This window comes from Watersipora subatra, chromosome 6, assembly GCF_963576615.1.
Source record: "Watersipora subatra chromosome 6, tzWatSuba1.1, whole genome shotgun sequence".
Lineage (NCBI taxonomy): Eukaryota > Metazoa > Bryozoa > Gymnolaemata > Cheilostomatida > Watersiporidae > Watersipora > Watersipora subatra.
In genome coordinates, this window is record NC_088713.1 from 34,004,615 (window position 1) to 34,025,222 (window position 20,608).

A 20,608-nucleotide genomic window follows, 5' to 3' on the forward strand; every position below is an offset into this window, starting at 1 on the left:
GTTAATACTAGCAATGTTACCTGCGCTGTTAATACTAGCAATGTTACCCGCGCTGTAAATACTAGCAATGTTACCTGTGCTGTAAATACTAGCGATGTTACCTGTGTTGTTAATACTAGCAATGTTACCTGCGCTGTTAATACTAGCAATGTTACCTTCGCTGTAAATACTAGCAATGTTACCTGCGCTGTAAATACTAGCAATGTTACCTGCACTGTAAATACTAGCAATGTTACCTGCGCTGTTAATACTAGCAATGTTACCTGCGCTGTAAATACTAGCAATGTTACCCGCGCTGTTAATACTAGCAATGTTACCTGCGCTGTTAATACTAGCAATGTTACCCGCGCTGTAAATACTAGCAATGTTACCTGTGCTGTAAATACTAGCGATGTTACCTGTGTTGTTAATACTAGCAATTTTACCTGCACTGTAAATACTAGCAATGTTACCTGTGCTGTAAATACTAGCAATGTTACCTGCGCTGTTAATACTAGCGATGTTACCTGCGCTGTAAATACTAGTGATGTTACCTGCGCTGTAAATACTAGTGATGTTAACTGTGCTGTAAATACTAGCGATGTTACCTGTGCTGTAAATACTAGCAATGTTATCTGTGCTGATTGTAGATACTGAACCATATTGTGATGGCCGCTACCGTCTCACTGGCGTCATCTGTCACCTTGGATCCTTCGCCGGTCAGTGCCTCAAGTTATGAGTTATTTTATGTCGATCTGTTGCAGTTATCTCAATGTACATGTATATGTAAGCCTCCATATGAATTTTTCATTCAGGTGGACACTACAAGGCGTATGCGAGGCATCCAGCTAATCAGGCCTGGTATGAGTACGACGACCAGTATGTATGTGAAGTCTCGTCGCAGGTCGTTAAGGGCTGTGAGGCTTACGTGCTTTTCTACAGCAAAGACGCGTCTATGTGTGTATCCTTCAGAAACCAGTGAGTTGTCATGTCATATGCACGCTAACAAAGGCCTAGGGTTGCCATATTGCGGTTTAACACTTTGAAGCATCTGACCTTAAACTGACCTTTTTGCTAAATGAACTCATGCAGCTCAGTCTGTACGCGGACAGGAAATCGTCCAACTTCAGTTTGTCAGTTTGGTGAGACAATATTTTGTCTAGTAAAACTTTCAAACCTAGTCGTCTATTTATGTCCCATGATTATAGGCCTTATTAACTACTTTTTATCGATTATGAAAGCACTTAGGATAACATGATTCCTTTTCAACTGAATATCATTTTGAAGCTCTAAGCTTATAGAACTCAATAACACTAACAATATTAATAATACACACTCAATAACACTCAATAACACGCAGTCTCATAATTCTATGTAGACAGGAAGTAGACCTGTATTCGTTTCTCTCAAGGAATAATGACTCCTACGAATGATATCTTCAAATTTTAGAGATGAAGTGACTTTTAAATTATTCACAGGTTACCATTTTTTCTTCCAGAATTTCTTCTCTTTGCTGGATAACTGCAGTCTGAGACTGGAGAGCTTCGTAATGGCCGTGAAATTTTAAAAAATGAGTTTCTCCTTGATTTGTAGTTTTAGACATTCAACTTCTCTACTCATAATCTGGCATTCGATGATGCGATGCTCTGGTCTGTTTCAGACTTCTTGCTCAACTCCAGGTCAGCCAGAACGACCACCTTCTCCAGTTCTACATCTCAAAACTCTGGCTCTTAAAATTCTTCTCATTGGTCGATCCAGGGCCAATCAGTAACTGCTCAGATTTTTTATGTGTGCACGGCTTTGTTCGGCCAACTGAGTACAGTATGGTTTATGAAAGGGTCGTTGCTCTTTCGGCTGAAAATTGGGAGTCACTCTACATAAGGTAAGTACATATTTTGTCCGTCTGTGTCATCTGTTAAAGGGTTCTAGATTATATCTTCGTAGTGAATTGCTTGATTTGATATAGTACTGTAAGTGTTATCTGCAGTGAGCTCACATCAATGAGTAGTAAGTGTTATCTGCAGTGAGCTCACATCAATGAGTAGTAAGTGTTATCTGCAGTGAGCTCACATCAATGAGTAGTAAGTGTTATCTGCAGTGAGCTCACATCAATGAGTAGTAAGTGTTATCTGCAGTGAGCTCACATCAATGAGTAGTAAGTGTTATTTGTAGTGAGATGAATAGTAAGTGTTATCTGCAATTAGTTAACATCCAAAAGTAGTGAGTTGTTTAATTTCTCAGTCTTTCAGCGTTCCATTTGCTCACAGAATGTAGACAAAAGCGCTGTGGTATGTTATTAGGTATGGTGGGGGCCCGCCTGTCAACAGCCTTACCAAATGTGCCACGTGTCAGGCTAATATCGATGAAAATACAAGAAGGCAGAGGCAAGAGTACGACACATATCGTATGCTTTATAATCGCACGGCGAATCATATATATGCAGTAGATGCGAGGTGGCTCATGAGGTGGGAAAGATATGCTACGGTAGGTCTGCTACTAAGATATGCTACGGTAGGTCTGCTACTGAGATATGCTACGGTAGGTCTGCTACTAAGATATGCTACGGTAGGTCTGCTACTGAGATATGCTACGGTAGGTCTGCTACTGACTTTCCACACAGTTTTAGTCATGTTAAATCAGCTCAACAAGTACAAAAATCATGAACAGCCTTAAACAAGTAAACAACTCCTACTCTGGTGTAGACAACTCCTATTCTGGTGGTAGTGAAATTTTTTGGGAAACAACTCGGCTGCTGACTCGCTGTATAAATAAACAGTTATTCTTGTTTTGGTGCTGCAATTCAAACCTTTATGTGATTCATAATGAACAACAGTAGTAGCATTAAAATGTAGAAGTTTGCTCAAGTCATGCACTTAAAAGATGGTGGCTTTTTACTCACTAGTGACTAGGTTGCGGCCTGTTAGTTGTTTATATGATTACTGTAACTTCTCGTGTATAAGCCAGTATGATTACTGTAACTCCTCATGTATAAGCCGTTATGATTACTGTAACTCCTCCTGTATAAGCCGTTATGATTACTGTAACTTCTCATGTATAAGCCGTTATGATTACTGTAACTCCTCCTGTATAAGCCGTTATGATTACTGTAACTTTTCATGTATACGCCGTTATGATTACTGTAACTCCTCGTGTATAAGCCGGTATGATTACTGTAACTCCTCGTGTATACGCCGTTATGAAAGTTGTTTTTGAGTTACAAGCGTACAACACATAGAAGCCCCTCTTTCGATTTTCTACTTTTCACTAATTTAACACACTTAATTTAGCCTTAAGTTAGTCATTCACCAAGTCTGTCATTTCTGTCTGCCACGCGTATGCGTTGGCAGACAAAGTGGCAATCGACCAATGGTGTTCTCGCCTTTGAATAGAATGTTTTACGCCTTCAGCACACCACAGGAAACAATTAACAAATCAAATGATCAAATCAGAGAACAAATTTTGTCACCCATGTCTTCAAGAAGGGTATAATAGTGTGCCGGCCGGGTTTAAATGGAAAGTGGTGAATGTAGCTTTGAAAACTACAAAGCCCATTACGTGACTACACTTACTGCGTATTTCCTAGAATCTTATTGTTGAATAAATTATTTTTAGCGTTTGCGCATTCAAAAAGGTACCGTAACCTCAAATGTAGTGAAAAGTAAACAAATATATATATATATTTATATATATATTATATATATATTTATATATATAATATATTATATAAATTATATATATAATTATACATATATATATATAGTTTGTAGAATATGTGTATATGCCGCAGCTTAAAATCTTAAACAAAATTTTTGGTTCGCTGCTGCGGCTTGTACATGGGAATTTATGGTATTTGTTTGTGAATTTTAATACAGTTGTATAAGCATGTTTTGGTGACAGTGTCAGGAGGTATTCAGGTTGATTCAAAGTTGACTCAAAGTGGTTTAAAGGTTAACAAGGTGGCCGCTGCTAGTCTCCCTAGATTCTACCACGCAAAGGAATTTGCTTTAGAGTTAGTCAAGGTGCCCTTCAAGGTAGTCTAGTACTTTAAACAAGTCTCATGGTCCAAACACACTAGGCGATTTTATCGCGAGCATTATGAGGAAGGTGGAGATATCGCTGGCGTCTGCCTAAACACACATGGAACGATTCACCGGCAAACTTGGGTACGCTCACAAACTGCCAATAAAATACCGTATCATTAGTTTCTTCGGAGTTAATAAATTTAGGTAAGTCAATATGGCGCCGTCTAGGCAACAGCGTAAACAACTGCCGCTTTTGTTATTAAAATTTCTCACTTTCACGGATTGTACACTACAAGTAGAAATAAGAAAAAAACGATTTTTGTATTTTTAACTAATAATTTACGATTTATGTATATATTCTATAGTAATTTTTTATACTTACTATATTAAATATTTACCATTCTCAAGATGGTCAACCTGCGCAACGATTGACTCCAAATGTTAGTTTTCAACTCGGATTATTTGTAGTTTTTGTTTGTTATGGTGTACAAGACTGGAAGTGCTATTATTAAATTTATGAACTATTCAGTGTTCGTTTTGATGATGTTTCAATAGTATCAGAATAGCAAATTATCGCTGCTGTACGTTGGTGAACATCGATAAAAATTAATAACCCGCCATAAAATTGTCTTCTGGGGAAAACCAACCAATCGAAATGCATCTCGCTAGTAATAAAGCTGTATAGAGAAAGTCTAGCGTTATTGCTCTGCATGAGCGAGTTCTAGCGCAGATTACCGCCACGCAGCGCGATATCGCGCTAAATATCGTCTAGTGTGTTTTCACCTTTAGTGTGAGTGTTTATTTACTGTAGGGCCAAGTGAGCATACCACCCGGCCCGATAGACAACAAGAGCATAGCGGCACAGAAGGCTGTCGACATCAGGAGGGGCAGGCAGCAGTATTCCTACTCGGTCAATGGGCCGACATGGCGTTTCTTAAAGGAAACATATGGCGGAGGTCCTGAAGCTATTATCAGCTCTGTAAGTGCCGGTTACTTTCAAATCTGGTCCAATTGTATACAAAGTCTTTGATGACTTTCAATCACTACGCATCAAGTTTGCATCCGCAACATGAAAATGGCAAGTCTGCAAACATTCTTAACCAATGTTTTATGCTTGCGAAAGATGGAAGCAGCACTTGCGAGTGATGCGCAAGAAACGCCGCGCAAGCCATTCCATTTTAAACGTTTTTATCACTTCAGTCATTCTTGTTTCGATTTGAGCAGTTCCGAATAGCCGTCGCTATGACCTTTAGCTTGAAATATCTCATGTTTTTAACAAAGCACCCGTGTTAATCGCAACGCAACACGCGAATTTCCATTGAAACATCGAGTTATCGAACGGTAACTCAATGTGTGCACAACTCCAAATCCACATGATTCCCGTAATGGAAACAGTGTCAACTGCATTCTCAAAATCACATCGACAGCAGCTGTTAGTTGATTACTATTTTGGTTAAATTGAATGTTTCCACTGACTCGGCTAGAGACATACACTGTGTTTCCACTGACTCGGTTAGAGACATACACTGTGTCTCCACTGACTCGGCTAGAGACATGCACTGTGTTTCCACCGACTCGGTTAGAGACATGCACTGTGTTTCCACTGACTCGGCTAGAGACATGCACTGTGTTTCCACCGACTCGGTTAGAGACATACACTGTGTTTCCACTGACTCGGCTAGAGACATACACTGTGTTTCCACTGACTCGGCTAGAGACATGCACTGCGTCTCCACTGACTCGGTTAGAGACATACACTGTGTCTCCACTGACTCGGCTAGAGACATACACTGTGTTTCCACTGACTCGGCTAGAGATATACACTGTGTCTCCACTGACTCGGCTAGAGACATACACTGTGTTTCCACTGACTCGGTTAGAGACATACACTGTGTTTCCACCGACTCGGTTAGAGACATACACTGTGTCTCCACTGACTCGGCTAGAGACATGCACTGTGTTTCCACCGACTCGGTTAGAGACATACACTGTGTCTCCACTGACTCGGTTAGAGACATGCACTGTGTCTCCACTGACTCGGCTAGAGACATACACTGTGTTTCCACTGACTCGGCTAGATACATGCACTGTGTCTCCACTGACTCGGCTAGAGACATGCACTGTGTCTCCACTGACTCGGTTAGAGACATACACTGTGTCTCCACTGACTCGGTTAGAGACATACACTGTGTCTCCACTGACTCGGTTAGAGACATGCACTGTGTCTCCACTGACTCGGCTAGAGACATGCACTGTGTCTCCACTGACTCGGCTAGAGACATGCACTGTGTCTCCACTGACTCGGTTAGAGACATACACTGTGTCTCCACTGACTCAGCTAGAGACATACACTGTGTCTCCACTGACTCGGCTAGAGACATACACTGTGTTTCCACTGACTCGGCTAGAGACATACACTGTGTCTCCACTGACTCAGCTAGAGACATACACTGTGTCTCCACTGACTCGGCTAGAGACATGCACTGTGTTTCCACCGACTCGGTTAGAGACATACACTGTGTTTCCACTGACTCGGCTAGAGACATACACTGTGTCTCCACTGACTCAGCTAGAGACATACACTGTGTCTCCACTGACTCAGCTAGAGACATGCACTGTGTTTCCACTGACTCGGCTAGAGACATGCACTGTGTCTCCACTGACTCGGTTAGAGACATACACTGTGTCTCCACTGACTCGGCTAGAGACATACACTGTGTCTCCACTGACTCGGCTAGAGACATACACCGTGTCTCCACTGACTCGGCTAGAGACATACACTGTGTTTCCACTGACTCGGCTAGAGACATACACTGTGTCTCCACTGACTCGGCTAGAGACATGCACTGTGTCTCCACTGACTCGGCTAGAGACATGCACTGTGTCTCCACTGACTCGGCTAGAGACATGCACTGTGTCTCCACTGACTCGGCTAGAGACATACACTGTGTTTCCACTGACTCAGCTAGAGACATACACTGTGTCTCCACTGACTCAGCTAGAGACATACACTGTGTCTCCACTGACTCGGCTAGAGACATGCACTGTGTCTCCACTGACTCGGCTAGAGACATGCACTGTGTCTCCACTGACTCGGTTAGAGACATACACTGTGTTTCCACTGACTCGGCTAGAGACATACACTGTGTCTCCACTGACTCGGCTAGAGACATACACTGTGTTTCCACTGACTCGGTTAGAGACATACACTGTGTTTCCACCGACTCGGTTAGAGACATACACTGTGTCTCCACTGACTCGGCTAGAGACATGCACTGTGTTTCCGCCGACTCGGTTAGAGACATACACTGTGTCTCCACTGACTCGGCTAGAGACATACACTGTGTCTCCACTGACTCGGTTAGAGACATGCACTGTGTTTCCACCGACTCGGTTCTTAGAGACATACACTGTGTCTCCACTGACTCGGTTAGAGACATACACTGTGTTTCCACTGACTCGGCTAGATACATGCACTGTGTCTCCACTGACTCGGCTAGAGACATGCACTGTGTCTCCACTGACTCGGCTAGAGACATGCACTGTGTTTCCACCGACTCGGTTAGAGACATACACTGTGTCTCCACTGACTCGGCTAGAGACATACACTGTGTCTCCACCGACTCGGCTAGAGACATACACTGTGTCTCCACTGGCTCGGTTAGAGACATGCACTGTGTCTCCACTGACTCGGTTAGAGACATACACTGTGTCTCCACTGACTCGGCTAGAGACATACACTGTGTCTCCACTGACTCGGCTAGAGACATACACTGTGTCTCCACTGACTCGGCTAGAGACATACACTGTGTCTCCACTGACTCGGTTAGAGACATGCACTGTGTCTCCACCGACTCGGTTAGAGACATACACTGTGTCTCCACTGACTCGGCTAGAGACATACACTGTGTCTCCACTGACTCGGCTAGAGACATGCACTGTGTCTCCACTGACTCGGCTAGAGACATACACTGTGTCTCCACTGACTCGGCTAGAGACATGCACTGTGTCTCCACTGACTCGGCTAGAGACATGCACTGTGTCTCCACTGACTCGGCTAGAGACATGCACTGTGTCTCCACTGACTCGGCTAGAGACATACACTGTGTCTCCACTGACTCGGCTAGATACATGCACTGTGTTTCCACCGACTCGGCTAGAGACATACACTGTGTTTCCACCGACTCGGTTAGAGACATACACTGTGTCTCCACTGACTCGGCTAGAGACATGCACTGTGTTTCCACTGACTCGGCTAGAGACATGCACTGTGTCTCCACTGACTCGGTTAGAGACATACACTGTGTCTCCACTGACTCGGCTAGAGACATGCACTGTGTTTCCACCGACTCGGTTAGAGACATACACTGTGTTTCCACTGACTCGGCTAGAGACATACACTGTGTCTCCACTGACTCGGCTAGATACATACACTGTGTCTCCACTGACTCGGCTAGAGACAAGCACTGTGTTTCCACCGACTCGGTTAGAGACATACACTGTGTTTCCACTGACTCGGCTAGAGACATACACTGTGTCTCCACTGACTCGGCTAGATACATGCACTGTGTCTCCACTGACTCGGCTAGAGACATGCACTGTGTCTCCACTGACTCGGTTAGAGACATGCACTGCGTCTCCACTGACTCGGCTAGAGACATGCACTGTGTTTCCACTGACTCGGCTAGAGATATACACTGTGTCTCCACTGACTCGGTTAGAGACATACACTGTGTCTCCACTGACTCGGCTAGAGACATGCACTGTGTCTCCACTGACTCGGTTAGAGACATACACTGTGTCTCCACTGACTCGGCTAGAGACATACACTGTGTCTCCACTGACTCGGTTAGAGACATACACTGTGTCTCCACTGACTCGGCTAGAGACATACACTGTGTCTCCACTGACTCGGTTAGAGACATGCACTGTGTTTCCACCGACTCGGTTAGAGACATACACTGTGTTTCCACTGACTCGGCTAGAGACATACACTGTGTTTCCACTGACTCGGCTAGAGACATGCACTGCGTCTCCACTGACTCGGTTAGAGACATACACTGTGTCTCCACTGACTCGGCTAGAGACATACACTGTGTTTCCACTGACTCGGCTAGAGATATACACTGTGTTTCCACTGACTCGGTTAGAGACATACACTGTGTCTCCACTGACTCGGCTAGAAATATACACTGTGTCTCCACTGACTCGGTTAGAGACATACACTGTGTTTCCACTGACTCGGTTAGAGACATGCACTGTGTTTCCACTGACTCGGTTAGAGACATACACTGTGTTTCCACTGACTCGGCTAGAGACATAAAAAGCTGTTTTTTCGCATATTAGAAATAGAGAAGCTAAATTTACTTAGTAGTCTTATTCATCTTGTTTAGAGCAAATCCTATGTTATTACTAGCAGTTCACTAGCAGTTTACTAGCAGTTCACTAGCAGTTTACCAGCAGTTCACTAGCAGTTCACTAGCTGTTCACTAGCAGTTCACTAGCAGTGCTCTTCGCAAACCATCAAATGAGAATTCAATTCTCCTGATTCCAAGTGAACAGAATATACAATTTGTCTTAAATTTTGATTTACCTTGGTAGTTTAAACACGACCTGTTACTAGCCACTGTTACTAGCCACTGTTACTAGCCACTGTTACTAGCCACTGTTACTAGCCACTGTTACTAGCCTCTGTTACCAGCCTCTGTTACTAGCCACTGTTACTAGCCACTGTTACTAGCCACTGTTACTAGCCTCTGTTACTAGCCACTGTTACTAGCCACTGTTACTAGCCACTGTTACTAGCCACTGTTACTAGCCACTGTTACTAGCCTACGGAGGACTTAAAATAAGCCAAAATTGCTAGCAGATGCCATTGTGATATACTGTATTGTCATTTTGAAAGGTGATACAAACAATTTGCATCAACAGTTAGTTTGTTCAACTAGTGCATAGATGTTTGAAGAAAATGTCTTTATTTATGTTTCTGATAACAAATTGTATTTTGTTTATTTTGTTGTTTGGCTTGTCTTATTCAATGTAGAAGAAAGTGGCTGAATTTAAATGTCCCTAATTGAGCATAAACTGATATACAAATTTTGTAATGCTCGTGTGTAGGATCAGCGTAAATCCTACCTTCTTTTTCCTTGCAAGCATTGACTTTACTTGAAGCCTGTCAGCTAGGTCTAATCAAATTTGGAGTTAGCTGCTCACAGCATACAGACTCATGAAGATGGTATGCTCCTATGCTAATAGTGTAAAAGGCTGACTTTGGGTGCCTTCGCGTGATTAGCATATATTATTATTATTATGTCATCATTCCCATATCATCAAGTTGTTAACTAAAGGCTGGTTTACGCTGTATCACTGTGTGGCAGAGTTGTCCTCTCAACCATGTGCACCATAAATTGATGACATCGTGGAGCCATGGCGGATACGACAGGAAAGATTGCAGCTGTCAAACTTTCTCGACAATTTGCTGAACACCCACAACAGCCTTTGCAATGTTACGGATAGCTTGATCTATATTTTCTTCCATGACAGTTGCTGCGAGACTAGTATTTTTTTATTTCCGTGAGTGTGTTATGTAACAAGAACGCTATGTCGCGGGCTTTTTTTGATATAAATGCAGATAGCTATGTGATAGTGTGAGCATTGTTATCACAGACGATCACCGAAGTATTGTCTGCTCAACACCGACATACTGTAGTATAGTGTGAAGCAGCCTTGACATAGCTATAATGTGTTCATGAAAGGTCATGCATCTCATTGCAGGGTCGTAACCCTGAGTCGGATGATGAATCATCCACTATTTCTAAGAAAACTGTGTCCCCTGAGGAAGATGGGGCGATTTCATCCACGTCCATCACTGTCAGCCAGTCTGATGCTTCTCTCTGTACTCAGTCTACAACATCTGTCAAACAGCCTTGTAAGAGTCAGTCAGCACCCCATATTGCATTACCTGAGCAAGTGGCCGTACTCAAAGAAAGCATGTCAACATGACGATAGCTACTTGAGGTCAAAGTTCAACATGGAGCCGTGGTAGCGCTTTGTTATTATTTATCAACTCTAGTTTTATATAATTCTTTGCACTGTCTTATCGTGAATATATGTGTGCCTTGATAACATGTGAATATATGTGTGCTTTGATAACATGTGAATATATGTGTGCCTTGATAACATGTGAATATATGTGTGCCTTGATAACATGTTTTATGTCTGTCATCAATCCAAGAGACGAAATTTCTGTCCTCACTGCGATGCGGAAATCCCATCTTTACTGTGATTCGGCGGTTCCGTCTTTACTGTGGCACAATGGTTCCATCTGTACTGTGACACGACAGTTCTGTCTTCACTGTGACATGACAGCTCTGTCTTTACTGTGACATGACAGCTCTGTCTTTACTGTGGTATGACAGTTCTGTCTTTACTGTGACATGACAGTTCTGTCTTTACTGTGACATGACAGCTCTGTCTTTACTGTGACATGACAGTTCTGTCTTTACTGTGACATGGCAGTTCTGTCTTTACTGTGACATGACAGTTCTGTCTTTACTGTGACACGACAGCTCTATCTTTACTGTGACACAACAGTTCTGTCTTTACTGTGACACTACAGTTCTGTCTTTACTGTGACACCACAGTTCTGTCTTTACTGTGACACGACAGTTTCGTCTTTACTGTGACACGACAGTTCTGTCTTTACTGTGACACCACAGTTCTGTCTTTACTGGAACACGACAGTTCTGTCTTTACTGTGACACGACAGTTTCGTCTTTACTGTGACACGACAGTTCTGTCTTTACTGTGACTGGATTTGTGATTGGAGCAGTTTGAGATGAATGACGAGCTAGGCTATCACTCAAAGTAACAGCTGAACAAATAACTACTATTGACTGATTGTTATATTAAATAAAAAGTCAAATAAAATATACCATTGAATGCAGTAGTAACCCATCAGGATACACCAGTGCAGTTTACCGATCACTAAAAGATGCTTTTGGGTCTTCACTACTATGAAAAGAGTAAGTTTGACTGTGAGAGGCTCGTGGTCTAAATTACCCGCAACGAGCAAGTCAATGATACATTCGCAAACAAACAGCACGTTAGACTTTATCAAGGATTGTCTTACGATTTAGACTTTATCAATGACTGTCTAATGGTTTAGACTTTACCAATGACTGTCTTATGGTTTAGACTATCAATGACTGTCTAATGGTTTAGACTTTATCAATGACTGTCTTATGGTTTAGACTTTATCAATAACTCTCAGTTCTAGGTCTATGTTTCATATAATAGGGCTGTTAGACCTTACACCTAGCTCGGATGATTACATTGTTATGGGTGGTTAGGGAGAAATTATGTTACGCATAACTAATCCAAATCTACACACAACATCAGTGTTGAATTTGCTTTGTCATATTATTCTATTTTGACTATGTTTAGTTTGTGTACTTTTGCTTAGCTTGTGGGAACTGATTTGATTATTACTGGTACTATTGAGGTGTTGAGCTGTTTTTAGCAATACTGATATTTACCAGTTAATATTACTTCTTTATTCTATAAATCCAACAATCAAAAAATACACAACGAACAAATTTCTAAACAATAATATTAATGACAAAAAAGGTAAAATAGCCACCAAAAGTTACACTCTTACTCGAACGGTCATCCATGTTTGCTTGCTCAGTCTTGTACAGCTGAGAGTTTCGATAGTCCGATGAGAGTCATGGCAGTCCTATGTATATGCCTATATGTATAGGCTTTGTAGTTGAGATAGGGAAGTAGAAGAGGATCAGCTGATGTTGGAGGAGGCTCCATAGGCAGAGAAATGTACCTCGGCAGGCAGAGGAAGCCTCAGCAGGTTACTAAGAGAGAGAGATAGATTGATCGATCTGGTAGCTAGAGTGAGTCGTTGGAGCTATTCTCTTTTAACCTGTGAGAAAGTGTTGGGGAGCTCCGGTTTGGTTCTTTATGTTGCAGAGGGTTAGCAATTGAGTGAACTTGTTTCAAGTCCGTCATGGAAGTGTATTGAAGTGAATTGATTGGAAATGATGACTAACTCTGATTGGCTTGGTCGTGTCTGGTACAGGCCTGACATCTTTTAATGGTTTTCTGGCACATCAATTGATGTTCCTTTCCTCATGAGCTACTTCCACATGAGGTTTATAAGCTGGTTCTAGATAAGTATATGATGACTGTTTTATTGCTGGTCCTCTAATGTATTACGTATCATGTTCATTGCAATATTGCATGTCTCCATGTTTAGTCGTTTCTCCATAACGCTATCTGCTTTTGCTAATACTTCTATACAACAACAAGTTTGTTCCTCCACAAACAATTCTGAAGCCTTCCAAAGGAAGCACTGGCACTTCCAATTCCATGATTAAGTTTGTTATCAATTCTGCCATGCTAGATACGGAGCAATCTGAAGTCTGTACCTTACCCCTACTAGGTTATGTATGCATCTATAACATTAAAGAGTTGTGCTGATGAAACAACCAGACCCAATATTAGCTATTAAAGATGCGATTATGCCAAATTTTAGTAGATTTTATTCATATAGAATTTTTTTTACATATTTGATATTTTGTTCGTTGTTGGTGATCTGACTGCCAAAATGTTTGGAGACTAAAATCGACAAAACTTGTTCGCAGTCAACATGAAAAAAACAAGGCGATCCCAAAATGATGTAAATTGTCGGCTTCCTGTTTCTCTTATTATTCAAACTAGCTATTGCATTTAAATTTATTGTTACGTGGCTCTAGTAATACATATTTAATTTGTATTTGTTCATAATTTTTGGAATAAAATTTCCAATCTAACTCTTGCTTACACCATGATGACATACACAGATAGTATATACTAGTTGCTGACTTATGTACGTACTTATCTGCTTTTTATTATGAATTACTAGCAGATCTTCAAGGTATATTTATTAATTCATACATGATACTAGAGTTGCCCCGATTCTAATATCGGAATCGGTATTGGTGCCGATATGGGTGTTAAGTATCTGAATCGGTATCAGCCAATCTTTTTTTAAAAGAATCGAAAACTTCAGATACTTTATACAGGTCAACTATTTAGCAGAAAACCGTACTTTAGCCTGCTGCACTAATAACGAATCATCAGCTACAAGTTCCTTCTTTTTACCTAATGAATTCCGAGCCTGTCACATAATCTATTTCATGTCTATAGCGTAATAAACATACACACAACTGAGGAATATTTTGGCTTTAGTCACGACGTAATCACAAAATGCGGTATTTCCCAATTACAGTGCTATGATTTATTGCAGCCAATCACGAACAAAAGAACAATCATGAGAAACAAGAATGCGGTGCAATGTTTCTATATACTAGCATTACGAAAGTAATTTGAGTAGCCGATGCACAAAGTTATCTATCTCTTTCTTGATCCTGACGATGTGATGTCTCGTTTGTATCGCATAAAATAACTTCGGTGGCTTATCGGTATTTAGTCTGTCCTCCATCATCTGTGGCAAGTGGGTCCTTCAGTACTTCTGGCTACATCGATAGTGATAGAAGATAAAGACGTCTCACTGAGATAATTGAATCACTAATGGTAATTAAACGAAACAATGATTTGCTCTAAACAGTACAGGCGCAGCAGTTCGTTCAGCAATAGAAGAAAGACTTAATTATCACAGATAAAGCTGTACCACTAACAGTAATTACCATTATTAATAACAGATTTCAAGAACCATGGACTGTTTTGTTACTAGACGCACGGTATGGCAGTATGTGAATGTATATACATGTATGTCTTTTTTCCATAAATACAAACAAATAATACATCAGTATTTATATTTTCTTTGCATTAAATTTACATAATAAAATAAACAATTATCTATGCAACCCAAATAATCTGAATCGGATTATTTTTCAATGAGAATCGGTATATCGAATCGGTATCTGAATCGGCTGGTGAAATTAGAATTGGGGCATCTCTACATGATACCTGCTATTATTGTACATGTGAGGAGTTATCAGCTCTGCTATTATTGTGTATGTGAGGAGTTATCAGCTCGGCTATTATTGTATATGCGAGCAGCTATCAGCTCTGCTATTATTGAATGTGAGGAGTTATCAGTTCTGCTATTATTGTATGTGAGAAGTTATCAGCTCAATCACGCGTGCTTTAGGTACACATTAATTTTTCGGTATACTATCGCAGACCGGTGCGCCATTTTCCATTTATAGGGGAGATAATGAGGAACGGAAGAGTCTAGTTCGTAATGGAAAAAACACGTTTCCTGTTACAACGGTTCCGTAGTTGAGTCGCTGGTCATCCTCGTTGTTATAGATACATGTAAACACTATCACCGCAAAAACGTGAGCTGAATTGAAATTCACCGTTACTAATATTGTCTTATGGTGTTAATTGATTGTTGTTTTCTTATAGCGGACACTATTCTTGTTACGACTTTTAATTTTAAAAACAGATGTTTGAAAATTAAACCAAAAATATGTGCCGGGCTCCATGTACTGGGCTAAACAATAAGTTTGACAGGTTTCTGAAAGTAAAGGAGCTCCCTTTATTTTGTAACAAAACTATTATGTATGTAGTATTTACTGCAGCAGTTGGTAACTTATTACTAAACGGTAGTAGGTGTAAAACAATACAAAGTATGTGATAACTATTCACAATTGTGTTTCAACACACAAAAGCAGCATTTTGTAACGCAAAAATACTATGTGATACTCATTAATAACAGTAGATGTACAACAAAACAGAGTATGTGATATATGTTCATTGTCCGTATCGATGCAAAATAACACTGTATGTGTAACGCAAAGTAATACTTGTAGCAATTGACAGCATGTCTACAACACAGGGTATCTGATACCTGTTCACAATAGGTGTGCATGCACAACACGGAGTATGTCATCACCATTTACAGTAGATATAGAACACAATGGAAACTTATTATCAGTGGGTATATAAGACAGAGTATATGTAATCTGTTTCAACAAGAAGACAGGCATAAAAGTATAGATTAGAAATGACATAAGAAATCTGCCAAATGAAATGAAAACAGTTACTGCAAGCACCCGTCCCTGTCAATATGGGCTACAGCAATAATCATCAGTTAATTTGTTAGTAAAAAGGGGATGATATCTGTTAGCTTGAGAGCTATACATCTCCTGTGGTATCACTTGTCGCAAGTACTGCACTGAACCATAGATATGCTATTCTATGATAGTCATTCTCAAGCTGATGCTTGTTGTATGGCCAGTGATACATAGTAAATCTACAACAAACCAGGCATAAAATATATGAGCCACAATCAATAATCTCTCCATCCAGGTGTTTCCAAATGGATGTCATTGTGAGCTATATGACATGCACGCAATGGGAATAACTGAGCAAAGGCAAACTTGTTCACAGAAATCTAGCCTCTTACAGTGAAGAAATAGTAAGGAAAAATTTTGCAAAATAGATAGTCATTTCAGTCTCCAGTTGTGTTTTGTGAAATATAATTAAGTCAAGAGTCAATTATTAAGTCAATATAATTAAGTCAATTAATAAACACATCCCTCAGTGAAGGTGGCCGAGGGCCACCTTGACCGAGGGCTGTGTTTATGTCATCCAAAGCGTGCTGTGATTATTTACTATGATTTATACAACGAAGTCTTACCTTGTCACTTATAGTGTGGGCTCTAATCCGTCTGACCTTTGGCCTATGGACCCCTGAAAGCAAATTCAAGATTCAAAACAGTAACTATAAATTATATCCTCAACAGAAGGCTGCATTCCCTTTTACTTCACAACAAACTACTCTCTCAAACTGTTTGAGAATGTCTCTGAACATTTACAAGTGAGCTCATCTAGTATAGGAGAGAATTTTAGGATAAAACTGGTTGTCTACAAGTTTGCTGCACATTTTTTTTAGGAGATATAATAATAAATGTAGTTCCCACATAAGTCGAACATTTCCTTATACAATAACACTATCAGCTGATTGACTGCTATATTAGGCATACCATATCAAGCTATATTTTTAGACTTTACTGGGTTTATAAACAATACTGTTCAGAAATTAAATGCCGCCCCTTTCGACCTTCAAAGACGCTTCCTCTCTAGCTAAGTGAACTGCTCATTTGGTATTTGCTTGCCTATAATTGATACGTGTCAGAGATATGGTACCCTGATCTAAAATACTTAGTTATGTAGATTATTGGAGAAAATTGATCTCAAGGCTTTTATATGAACATATATGGCTTTATTAGACTTACCTTTATTTCCTTTAAAGTGATATCAACTGGCAATCCCTGAACTAAAATACTGAGTTTTTGACTGAATCTATTTGAGCGAGTAAAGCGAATGCTTGCAGGATAAAGAGAAGCTAGAATTCAGGCTGATTCTCGACACGACACAAAATTTATATACCAACCAGCTTTTTGAAAAATACTACGCATTTAGATGTTACAGGTAGATAAGGATGTTAACCCTGCAGAGCCCAAAGGTGAAGGTGAAGTGAGTGAAAAAATTTTCCTGCAGGTTTTGGTTTGTTTATGCTGTCAGAAAAAATTTTCAATTTTAATTTTAGATTTTCAATGACTTTTTAAAATGTTGGGCTAAAGAGGATTCAATTTATATTATTTTAATAATATATTGACAAAGTTAACAAGAATGTAACAAACAAAATAATTATAGTAACAATTAGGGCTGAAATACAGTAATTGTTCAAATAAAATTATTCAATAAGTTACAAAGCAGTTTCTTTCTTTGTTTATACATGAATGAACATCATGACAACAGATGACAGTATTATAGCCCTGGTCAGGTGTTAACTCGACTAACACTAACCTTTATGGCGTCTACAGCTGTCTGACATCAGGAGACCAGCGCCGCAGATGTTTGCAGATACTGTCAACCCAAGCACTCGAGAAAATTATTGCCAAATGCTTAAAACAGGGGTGGGCAAAGTTTTTTCTCAAAGAGCCAAATTTCAAAGTTGCAAGATTTTTGGGAGCCGCATAATATGTGTATCAGAATAACATTTCATACTGAAAATACAAGTTTGGTAGTGGTATTGTAATTAAAGTTATTTATTAAAATACTTTTACAATAAAATTGAATAATGTTGAAGTGAGCCTAAAGGGCTTTGTATAACTTACAGTTTAGTGAGGTACGTGGAATTGTTTATGGCTGCTCATTATCTCTTGCTAATCTGGCTCTCTACTGCAGCATGCTATGCTTAGGAGCTGACACAAGTGATCTTGGGTCAAAGTGGATCTCAACTTGCTCTTGATATTATTCGTGTATGAAAATGCTGATTCACATATATATGTGGCAGCAAACACGGTGTACAACCATCTTCCTAGTTGGCAAACTGTGGATATTCAGCCTTTCTTGAAGCTTTCAAGTAGAACCCCCTCCTCAATTTCATCTATATCTGTACCTTTTAGGTTACACAACTCCAGTTGTAGAGATGAGACATTAACACTTTTCAATGGCAACTGAGTAACCCACTCTCTATTAGGCTTTGCCTTCTGAGGTGCTTTTATGAGTAGTATGATATATTTCAAAGATTGAAACTGACTAAATCGATTGCTAAACTCTTGTTGCAGCTTTTCTAAAGAGTGAGTGTACTCAGCTGTACAAGGCGCCATTTCTTCATCATCATCTAAAAATGCTTTTAGAGTAGGAAAGTGAAGCGTATCACCTTGCACATCCACCATGAACAACTCCAACCTATGGGAGAAAGCTTGAACAGCTGGTAGTGTATTAATTATAGTCTTGTTCTTGAAGCTTGAGATTCAAATGGCCACAGGTGTCAACAAGGAAAGCAAGGTCACTCATATCTTTTAAAGAGCTCATCATCTCTTGAAACTGTTTTGCATTCAGGCTTGTGCATGTATTTAGAAGGTTGAGGTTAGCTCCTGACAAATACTCCACAACCTCGACAGAGAATTTCCCTTACTTAGCCATCTAATGTTATCGTATGTTAGTAAATCTTCACAAGCGGCATCGCTTTCTTTGAGAAACTTCCTTAAGTTTCCGTGTCTGAGAGCTGATTGAGTTCTGAGGAAGTTGATCATCTTCATAGCCTTACGCATTAGTTGTTAAAAGTGATCATTTAGTTTTGTGCATAAAACAGTTTGGTGATGCAATGGAATGCTAGCATTAATGGCATATCCTTCTTCAATCTAGCTATGAGCCTTTGATCTCTGCCAACCATGGCTGGTGCGCCATCTGTTGTTACAGATATGCATTTGTGGAGAGGTATCTTTATCTTGTCAAGTCTTTTAACGAGGGCATCATAGGTAGCCTGACCGGTGGTTTCTCCTTCTAATCCAACCAAAGTAAGAAGCTCCTCCTTCATTTTTTCACCATCAAAGAATCTGCAACACAGGGTATATGACTAAAGCATAATACTATATGCTTCATAAAGAAACATACTGATGCTTCATAAAGAAGCATGTAGTATAAATGTGTGGGTTAGTCACTTTGAAACAAATATCATAAAATAAGTGCAACATTTTCTGCTTAGAGTTGTGTTCTCCCTTTACTGTCTTTTAAAATGCATTTGTATGACTTCAGCTTGCAAATGCATGGTAAAAATGATTACCAGTAGTTAGTGTACACACAGTAGTCTACATACCTTATGAAGACTGCTAATTGAGCTACTTCCATAATATCAGTAGATTCATCAATAGCGATTGAAAAGTGATCCGCCTGGTTTATATGGGTTAGCAAAGTCATTCTGAGATGATCATTAATGCTTTCAATTCTACTAGTGGCGGTTTTCCTAGAAAGTGGTATTGCCTTGACTTTACCAATCACATCACGCTTATCTGGAAAAAGTGTTTCCATAGCCTCAACCATGCATTCTTTTACAATCTCAGCATGAGAATAGGGAAGCATTGCTTTTACTAGAATCTTTGAGACTCGTAGAGAAGCTTCTGTAGTGCGTTTATCAGTAGCTGTAAAAGAAACTAGCATATTTTCTAAAGAAGTTAATGATTTTTGAAGTTTATCAAGCTTTTGATGTTTAGCTACAGATCCCAGTGGAAATGTTGCAGTAAACTCTCTGTGCTTCGTCGCATGATGCCGTTTGATGTTCGTCTTCTTGTTAGCGGAGATCGTTTTCTGGCACAATTGACATTGCGGTTTGCCATGCCTAAAAATGAATGCATCTTCCAGGTTCCACTCATCTTGGAATTCTCTTGTAGATTTGTTTCTATTTTGTTTACTTTGAGAGGTTCCCATTGTAACTTTGGGGAATGGTTCGTTTTGTTGAAGACGCTATTGCTACCCCCACTGCATTAATTGGCTCAATTGCAAATGACATGTTCGACTAAGGCACAGCATCTTATGTATAAGCCAGCATTATGAAATCATGATGAAATGATTTCCTGATGAACCTTTCTGGAGCATTCTATTTTTATCCTCATTAGGTCAGCAATGAACGTTATTACATCAGAAAAACTACATGTACATGATGTCATGAATTGTGACTCATGATGCATGTGTAGGTAATATATATAACGCAGTAATAGTGCACTTTTAGATAAGCCTAATATGTCACAATGCATGTAGTTTTGTACAGTATATTATAAGGATATTTTTATATA

The 20,608-nt window shown here is 40.1% G+C and overlaps 1 protein-coding gene across 2 annotated transcripts in view; it reads left to right on the plus strand.

Moving 5' to 3' along the window:
* Positions 1–11,201, plus strand: part of LOC137398606 (ubiquitin carboxyl-terminal hydrolase 20-like) — a 50,098-nt gene extending 38,897 nt beyond the window's left edge. For both annotated transcript variants that reach the window (XM_068084773.1, XM_068084774.1), the window contains 6 exons: positions 630–698; positions 795–957; positions 1,640–1,861; positions 2,280–2,463; positions 4,813–4,980; positions 10,776–11,201. In XM_068084773.1, coding sequence (XP_067940874.1) covers positions 630–698; positions 795–957; positions 1,640–1,861; positions 2,280–2,463; positions 4,813–4,980; positions 10,776–11,003 — 1,034 coding nt within the window. In that variant the 3' untranslated portion in view covers positions 11,004–11,201. The remainder of the gene's footprint in view (positions 1–629; positions 699–794; positions 958–1,639; positions 1,862–2,279; positions 2,464–4,812; positions 4,981–10,775) is intronic.
* The last annotated feature ends 9,407 nt before the right edge of the window (positions 11,202–20,608 follow it).